The following is a 9,519-nucleotide window of genomic DNA, read 5'->3' as shown; positions in this document are numbered from 1 at the left end:
AGCGCAGCCTCTTCTTGCGAGCCCGCCCTTTTTCTCTCCTCACAGCCTCTTTGCGTCTAACAGAGCCAGGAGAAATGCGCTAAGAAGAACGAGGAGGAACTCATCCGCGGAGGCGGCTTCGGCAAGCTCTTGACCCACCAATGGAACAAAGCAGGCCGAAGAAGACGAGAATGTGAAATCCTTCCGCCGGTAAGGAAACCGTTGATATAAGAAAAAAGGAGAGAGAGAGAAAAAAAGAGGGGGGGGTTGTAAGATAGAGGAGGGGGCGGGGCGAGGCGGGGCGGGGGAAGCTGAACGGGAGAGGCTCACGTGAGAGTCGCCCTTCAGCCAATAGGAGCTTCGGAGCCCGGCCGAACGGAGGCTTTTATAAGCCGCGGCTCGTCACAAAAAAGGAGAAAGGGGGGAAAAAGCCCGCCCACGACACAAGGGAAGCTGTCACGCGGCGGGCTGGGCGTTCGGCGCTGCTGCCGTTGCTGCTGCTGAGGGAACGCGGGGGGGGGGCGCGCACACGGGGGCGCGCTCTCGCTTGCCGGCGGCGGAATAAAGGGAAAAAAGGGGGCGGGTGGAGGAAGGGCGGCGGCGGCGGCGGCGGCGAGTTCCACCTGGCGCGCGGCCGTCGCTGAGGGGGCCTGACAGACAAGAGGCGGGGTGGGTGTCAAACTTCCCCGCGCTCTCCATTTCCCGCTGCCCGAGCGGGGCCCCGACCCTAAAGCTGAGCAGGTCAGTCTCTCTGAGGAGGGTGTGTTGCGTGTGTGTGCGTGTGTCTGTGTGTGTGTGTGTGTCTGTGTCTGTCCTGACTGTGGTCTTGACACAGGCCCTGGGGCGGAGCGGAGCGTTTGTCTGCCGGTGGGTGTGTGAGAGAATGAAGGAAAGACCCGGGGAGGGTTAGGTGTCAGCTCTTGCCTGAGGCGATGCCTGGGGCCGCCGAGTAGGTGGAGGCGAGGAGGAGGTGGTTGTGGTGGCTGTGAGGCTGCTCTTGTGGCAGGTGCCGCCCAGCTACTGAAAAGGATGCCCGGGAGGGAGGGAGGGAGGGAGGGAGGCCCAGATTCATTGCTGGTGCTGAGGTTTATTTTTATTTGGGGGGGGGCGGGGAGAGACAGCCCAATTTCCACCAATATGTAATCAAACTCTAGGTTTTTAAAAAACAACAACCCGAAGTTAACCCGTTATCTCCCTTCCCACGTGTATAATCCAGGCTGCACTTCCCGGCTGGCCAGAAAGGCGCAATGGGCAGACGAGGCGAGGTACGCCCTTTTCAGCTAAGGCAGGGGAACTGCGGCCCTCGGGATACTTGCAAGGCTGAAATCCCTGTCTGCCTTCTTCCCATGGCCTTGGTTGGCCGGGAGTGGGAATTCCTGGCAACATCCAGAGAGCTGCATGTTCCCCAACCAGTGTGTCCCTTTCAAATTGCTAAAGAAGAAAGAAGCTGCACTGGGGTCGTCTTGTTGATGGAAGCATCTGTGGTCTCTTAAATCGTGATCTGCGCACAAGACGCAAGGGAGGGAGGTTTAGCAATGGAGCACATTCTTTACATGTGGAAGGCTTAGTCTGCAGGTAGGGTTGGGGAAGGCTTCCTTTTTTCCGAAACCTTGGAGGACTGTTGCTGTTCTATCACTGTATTGAGGAAGATAGGCAAAGGGTCTCACTTGATGTGCTTCTAGATGTTACAACTAGAGCCATTGCTAAATCCTGGCTGATGGCCCATATGCAAATTTAGTTGAGATGTAAAGAATTATAGTTCAGAAGTAAGAAGCAGACATTGTTTATCTTTAGATTGGTATCAGAGCAGGCATTGGCTTGTATCCAAAGTAGTCCAAAGCTTAAGTCTCTTGTTCTGTTAGGACAAATATTTACCATTGCACGTTTCCTTCCCCTTGTGCGCCCTCTAAATCTGTTCCGAGGGTTCCCACAACCCTCCAGAGCAGAATTTGGGATTGCTAGAGGAAAGTTCCACTGCACATGTATAAATCCTTGGGCCAGTGGAACAAGGGCATTGCATACTTCCCATTATCTTAGAAGAGGCATTCCCGCATTTTGAAGAGAGAATACAGTACTGCTTCAGTTCACATTAAGTACTATTTAAAATATGCATGTATTTATATTTTAAAAGAAGCTGTTCAGGGACATTTCTATTACATTAACTGATTAAAAAAAATCAGTCCAACCAATTGATCATCGCAGTTTTGATAATCATATTTCCTCCTGCCTTGAAACCTAAGCAGTGAATAAGACCTCATCAGCACAACAATTGTTCCCAGGCCTTGTGGTGTATGATTGGATGCACAGGCTTCCTGGAAATGAGAAGCTCTTTTAATTTGTTGTGAAGATACCACCATACTGAGTAAGAAGGTATCCTTGCAGATAGAATAGCTGATGAGATACTAGTGGTCTTGCAGTTGTGCCTGTCTTCCACTTGAATTGGCTATGGACCAGTTTGATTCCTTGTAGCTGAGCTGAATATTCATTATAATGAACCCCTCTGTATGTATGGGTTGCAGACATCATCTGTGCATAGTTTTAGCACCACCAATACCCCAGATAAGCTTTCCCTAATAAATATGTACATGTATATAAAACCCTCAACAAGTTAGGGTTATAGGAGGAAAAAAGGAAGGCACTATTGGATAAGTTGCTTTGTAGAGGGAGGCTCCTTCCCTCTCTCTGTTAATGATGTGCACCTTTTTCAGATTACCCATGAGCATATTTAATGTGGCATATATGTGTGGTTTTAAATTCCACAGAGCAGGAATCTAATATGTTTACTAATGTTTGTTAGGCGAACAGAGCTGGAATAATATTGAGCACCTTAGTTTGTAGCAACTAAGGAGGAATTTTACATTGTCCCATGCAGAGCTGGTACCTATAATTTTGATTGTGGCTCTAATCAACTAAAGTTGGTGCTTAGCTTTTTTTTTTTTTTTTTTTTTAAAAAAAAAAAAAAAAGGTCTCCAGCCCTGTTTTAAAAGGATGAGTGTGCTTGTTGCTCTTTAGGTTGGGCTGACAGATGAATCATGCGTGAACTGAGTGCTATGTTGTTCAGCAAGAGGGATGACGAGCAGTGAGTTGGGGCTGCAGTAGGATTAGACAATGCTGCTGAGAGATGGCTGTGCTGCAGTTGCTGCTTCTTAATGCTTGTCACTACAAACAAACTGTTTGTCTTTCTGTCCCCCTTCAATGTTGGAGACCTCTTCCTCCTTCTTTAATAAACTCTCTGCCTTGCTTTTCCTGGGCTACTGCTTTGTGGATGTTGGCGGCTTCTTGTTGTGACAGGAGAATGTGTGTGTGTCCTGGGCCCAGGCGGATTGGTATGTATTTTTTGTGCTCCTATTTTCTGAGTACTGTAATAGGAATTTGGAGGGATGATAGTGGGGTTAGAAGACTATATAATGAATATATGTTATTGCAAGTTATAGTACTCTGAAGGTTACTTTAAATTTGTGTTGCCTCCTAAGCTGAGTAGTTCATGCTCCTAGGATTTGAATCTTTACAAATAAGGGTTGTGAATGTGAAGCAGTACAGAGAGAAAAAATAGTTTCATCTTCACAAAAGTATCACATTTGTGCATAATGTTGATTTGTTCAAATGTGAAAAATTAGCAGGATGTTATGCATAATAACCTATAATGAGTCCCTGACTGGGGGAAAGAAGGTATATGAATAAATATTATAATATTAGTAATATTGTGCACCATAACTTTCTTAAACCAGCTTTCAGAAGCTTCTATTGGAAGGCTGGATCTAAACTTTATACAAAACAAATAAACTCACTTGAATTAGTGAGTCTTTAAACAAAGTTTTTTTTAAAAAAACAAAACAGTAGGTCCTATAGTAAACTATGCACAATTGAGCAAATATCTTCTGGATGAAAAGGGAAACTATTAAGCCTGATTATACTTAGTAGATAATATATGTGGTAGCTTCACCTCCTCCTCATTGAACCCCAGTTGTGGTTCATAAATTTGGGCTGGCCTTAGTTTGGTAGTGGTAGGTAGGGTGTCATTTGAATATGTGTTCTATATGAATGCATAGCTTAGTAGAAAAGATGGTATTGCATGCAATCCACAGCAATCATTGACTGAGGTCAGAGTAAAGATTTATTATTATTTATCAAATTTGTTAAAGCAGCAAACAAACAAGGGTTTAGAAGCCTTGAATGAAGTTTTGTAGCTCCTAAATATCTAGTAGTTATAAAACTTCAAAAAGATAGGTGATGGGGTGCAGCAAATTTATTATAGGATATTAAGACTGTAATGCTATGCTTGTTTGGAACTAAGTCCCATTAAACCAAGTATGACTTACCTTTTGATTAAACAAATGCACATATATGTATTGTTTGTACACACTTGACCTTGAATTTGTAAAAACTGAGGGAGGTGTTGGAAAAATTATCATAAGTAACAATATAAATAAATAAAAATCTTGGGCTGGATAAACTTTACTTCTCCTCACTGCCAGTTCAGAAATGGAGACTGTCTTCAAGAAGAAGTCTTGAATCTCAGTCTACTCTGTTCTTCATACTTTAACCTTTAGTTGACTTTTCACACTCCCAATATAAAGTTCTGGTTAAGTTAGTACAGCTGTAAAAATAGGTCACTCTGTTTATAGTTCTACACAAGTATAACAGTGTGAACTGAGATATGTTCTCCTTGAGGAAATTTAGCCTTAGATTAGTCTATTAAACTTTCATTAAATGTGTTGCTGTTTTTGTCAGTTAATTGCTGTTAATTAATTGTGCATATTAAATTGTCATTTAGAATAAAGTAGTTGATGTGTATTGTTTCCTTTAAAATTATTTCTAAGCTTACTTATTGCTTGTGTTCCCCCCCCCCCCCACAGCAATTCCAGTCAGAAACCCCAGGTTGCCATTGTTCTCTGATGCCATGCCAGCACCAACTCAGCTATTGCTCCCATTAATTCGCAGTTGTGAGATTGGCAAGATATACAACACCGCATGCTACTGTCATCATAAACATCTGTGTTGCTTGTCACCTCACTTAACTCACAATCATTTGAGGTATGTTCCTCCGAAGAAGTTTGCAACACTCAGTAGGCCGAAGGAGAATTTCAGTCAGTTTATTCATGCAAGAAACTATGTATCCACACCACAGAGGTTTTACCTCACACCTCCGCAAGTCAACAGCATCCTGAAGGCAAATGAATACAGTTTCAAAGTGCCAGAGTTTGATGGCAAAAACTTAAGTTCTGTCCTTGGCTTTGATAGCAACCAGCTTCCTGCCAATGCACCAATAGAAGACAGAAGAAGTGCAGCCACTTGCTTGCAAACAAGAGGAATGCTTCTTGGTGTGTTTGATGGCCATGCAGGATGTGCCTGTGCACAAGCTGTCAGTGAAAGACTGTTTTATTACATAGCTGTTTCTCTGTTACCCCATGAGACTTTACTTGAAATAGAAAATGCTGTTGAGAGTGGTAGGGCCCTGTTGCCCATCTTACAGTGGCACAAGCACCCCAATGATTATTTCAGTAAAGAAGCCTCCAAATTGTATTTTAACAGCTTACGAACTTACTGGCAGGAACTCATAGACCTTAACACTGGGGAGACAACTGATGTAAAAGAGGCTTTAATTAATGCCTTTAAAAGGCTTGACAATGACATTTCTTTAGAAGCTCAAGTAGGCGATCCAAATTCTTTTCTCAATTATTTGGTACTACGTGTAGCCTTCTCTGGTGCAACTGCTTGTGTGGCGCATGTTGATGGAGTTGATTTACATGTTGCTAATACTGGTGACAGCAGGGCCATGCTTGGTGTCCAAGAAGAGGATGGATCTTGGTCTGCTGTTGCTCTGTCTTATGATCATAATGCACAGAACGAAAGTGAGATTGCACGACTCAAAGTGGAGCACCCAAAGTCTGAAGAAAAGAGTGTTGTGAAACAAGATAGACTGTTGGGCCTGCTGATGCCTTTCAGAGCTTTTGGAGATGTCAAATTTAAATGGAGCATTGACCTTCAGAAGAGAGTGATAGAGACGGGCCCAGATCAGCTCAATGATAACGAATATACAAAGTTCATCCCACCAAACTACCATACTCCTCCATACCTCACAGCTGAGCCAGAGATAATACATCACAAATTAAGACCTCAGGACAAATTCCTGATACTGGCAACAGATGGCTTGTGGGAAACCATGCACAGGCAGGATGTGGTTAGAATTGTAGGTGAGTATCTGACAGGTGTTCATCATGAAGAACCAATAGCTGTTGGAGGTTATAAGGTAACTCTGGGACAGATGCATGGTCTTCTAACAGAAAGGAGAGCACGGGTCTCTTCAGCCTTTGAAGACCAAAATGCAGCAACTCACTTGATACGCCATGCGGTTGGAAATAATGAGTTTGGTACCGTTGATCATGAACGGCTGTCAAAGATGCTCAGTCTTCCAGAAGAGTTGGCTCGGATGTACCGGGATGATATCACAATTATAGTGGTGCAATTTAATTCCCATGTTATAGGTGCATGTCAAAATGAAGAGTTTTAAATTTTAAACTGAAACGTGTGAACCAAAGTTTTCACAGAACAAAATGGCCAGTACTGACTGTATGACATGATAATGAAACTTATTTGATTAATCTCTGGCCGTCAGAATTACAGTTGAAGCAAGTATAATTTGCACAAATCGAGCAATGGTCAGAGGGTTTTCAAATTAAGCTAACAGGAGAGCAGAACAACTTGGGACAACTTTGCACTATTCAACCTATCTGCTTGAACAGTGGCTTGTAATTTGGGATTTCTTGGAGAAGTAAAGGCTTTGTATGCATCAGTGCAATGTCTTGCAAGGCAAAAAAAAATATTGTGTGTTTTGTCACATGTAAATATCTGTATAGGTAGGTATCTCCAGTAACTATACAGTACATTGGAGGGTAACTTGGTTGTAAATTTGAATTTAAATAGGGCTGATGACTTTTTTATTTACAAAGTAGCTATGGTGTCTTCCCTTTAGGAAAGGAAGAGAACTTTTTAACTGGTTGGCAAATGTCTTGATAGAAGCTATCCTCTTGGTCTTGAGTAATGATATATCATTTGAAACACATGCCTAGAATACCACTGTTAAAAAGAGTAAGTCTAAGCCATAAATACCTTAAGCCTGTCCAAACATAGTAGTGGAATAAAATTTTGCACCAGATGACTTACTTTGAGAAGATTATATTTTGCACAGTTCAATGGGCAATAAATGATGATGAGAAAATGGGTTATGGGGGACATGCAAAACAACTTTGACTTGCATTATGAAACTATGATTCTACGTTTTCTGAAACTTGAGCTAATTTTCAATAGGGCTGTCTTGCAAAACATGGCAAGCAACAGTCTTGACTTGTACCAAACCTATTTCCAGTCATAAGTCCCTGTTCTTGTGTTTGAACCTAGGCAATCAGTAGTGACTTTGTAAACTAGTGTAGTCACATATGTTGTAGTTTGAGTGACAGTTTGGTTGGTGTTTTGGATATTTTAAGTATCACGACGCAAAAGCATATCCATATAACATGGTTCTCACGTCGGCTTTTGAAGAAAGCATTGTGATAAGATTTGTAAATAGGTCAAGTAATGGGGAAACAGCTGCATGCTCCTCCTACTGGCATTCCCACATTAATTGTAACACCTTTCAAAATATCATTGTTAGTTGTGCACATTTGATTGCATCCAAAAAACTCCTAAAAGTGCATGTTTCATCACAAAGCGTTGTGCCACTGTCGCATAGAATGCTTATGAATTGTCAGATAAAAAGCATTTTTGGCAACCACAAGTTTTATGTTCTGAAGCACAGTGTAATATTTAAGACTTCTCCCAATATAAAAACAAAATAAATTGCTTTTTTTGCTATTATTAAACTGTAGTATAGCTATGATAGAAAGCATTATGCAAACATTACTTTGACTAGCTATTGTCTAAATATGAAGCACTTGTAGATAAAATTAACATTCTTTGTGCTTCTCTAAATAGCTAATAAGCATTCTATTTTAAATCTTCCTCTTCACATAGCTATTGAGCTGACACATTCTGAAGAATGTTGGTGCTCTTGACCATGTGGATGCTTAAAAAGAGAGTCAAGGAATAGTGCTTCCAGAGTATTCCTGTTACAAAATACTTTATTGCAGCACTTAAGTTTCTTAGCAGTAATGTTCCCTTATCTTTTTTCTGTGCACTGAAGGACATACTTGCTTATAAAGTAACAGGTTTGAAAATGCAAGTGTCAGAAGATATTCTCACTTCATATGCTTATGAAGTAACCTACACATTCGAAGTCCTGTCCATAGCTTTGACAAATTGTTGTTCTCCCTTTGTGTGCAAAAAAAGTAATTAAGTTATCCTATTTTTCCAGACCCTAACCTGAATGTTTTTATTGTGCTAATGACAAAACCAAGCAGCTTATAATCTTCATTGCCTTTCTACATGCAATATGACTAAATATCATTGGCTAGGTCAATTTCTTTTATTTTATGTGTTGGCTACAAAATAATTCTAAACTGTTACATTATCCAGACTTCCTTATGTTACTTGTGAAATGTACAGTACGTGTAAATGTCTTATTTTGGTTTGGTACTAGTCTTAACAAATTGAACCCTCATCCTGTATGTTTAGCACTTGGTGTGGGGGCAACTTTGTAAAATGCAAGGTGAACAAGATGTAACTGAAGACTCCCAAAATATGTATGCAATGAACTGAAACAGCATTGTGGCTTTCTGAACATCACGTGATAAGACCTTAAGAACAAATATCTTTTAGTAGACTTCAATAAAATTATTATATGAATATCAATGCATTAGAGTTGTTATTAGGATTAATTGAACTACAGTATTGGTTTGCCTTTCTGAGATGGTGTAAAGTGTCAGATTTGATCAGTGGATTTATATCTAAAATAGCAGAATTAATGTGTGGTATTATGAAGATGCACACAGTAAAGCTGTCCTGTCTCAAGACAACCTGCAATTGGAATAAAGAGCTGGTATATGAGTTAGAATAGAACTAGTTTTGCTTTTTTCCTTTGCCTTGTGCACTGATTTAGTTTCCTCCATTTTATTTTGTTGCCCCAAATTCACAGTAGGTGGAATATGTGGCTTTGGGCTGCATTTTGGGAAACAGCTGAGGCAATGGGGGCACAATGTTGTTCAGATACTGGCTTTAAGGAAAAGCAAACTTAAAAATATATAGTAGTGAATAAGGAAATTGGACTTCAGTTGTTTCACAATAAAACTCAAGCAAGGTGTAGCTTTGTGAAACAAACTAAGAGCCCTGCTATTCCCTCCCATGTGATTGTTTTCTGGTCATTCCCTTTAGTAGGAAAACAAGTCTCGTTTCAATTATGCTCTGATAGCATATCTCAGGCTTCCTCAACCTCAGCCCTCCAGATGTTTTTGGCCTACAACTCCCATGATACCTAGTTAGCAGGACCAGAGATCAAGGATGATGGAAATTGTAGTCTCAAAACATCTGGAGGGCCAAGGTTGAGGAAGCCTGGCATATCTTATGTTGGGGGGGGGCATTCTGTGTGTAAATGGTGCCTTCCCTTGA

At 41.4% G+C, this 9,519-nt stretch overlaps 1 protein-coding gene across 5 annotated transcripts; it reads left to right on the top strand.

Annotated features, from left to right (window-relative positions):
- PDP1 (pyruvate dehydrogenase phosphatase catalytic subunit 1) lies at window positions 1-8,760 on the top strand. Of its 5 annotated transcripts, none has more exons than XM_081873779.1 (3): window positions 1-189; window positions 3,271-3,305; window positions 4,836-8,760. In XM_081873779.1, the coding sequence occupies exons 2-3, from the start codon at window positions 3,275-3,277 to the stop codon at window positions 6,488-6,490; spliced, it is 1,686 nt and encodes a 561-aa protein (XP_081729905.1). In that variant the 5' UTR covers window positions 1-189; window positions 3,271-3,274; the 3' UTR covers window positions 6,491-8,760. The 5 variants fall into 5 exon arrangements, with proteins under 5 accessions (XP_081729905.1, XP_081729906.1, XP_081729907.1 ...); XM_081873782.1 differs by lacking the exon at window positions 1-189 and adding an exon at window positions 579-720; XM_081873780.1 differs by lacking the exon at window positions 3,271-3,305.
- Window positions 8,761-9,519: the final 759 nt, after the last annotated feature.

This window comes from Podarcis erhardii, assembly GCF_964252035.2.
Source record: "Podarcis erhardii genome assembly, chromosome: 8".
NCBI classification, from domain to species: domain Eukaryota; kingdom Metazoa; phylum Chordata; class Lepidosauria; order Squamata; family Lacertidae; genus Podarcis; species Podarcis erhardii.
Note: the sequence above shows the minus strand (reverse complement) of the source record. Positions and strands in the feature narration are given on the sequence as shown.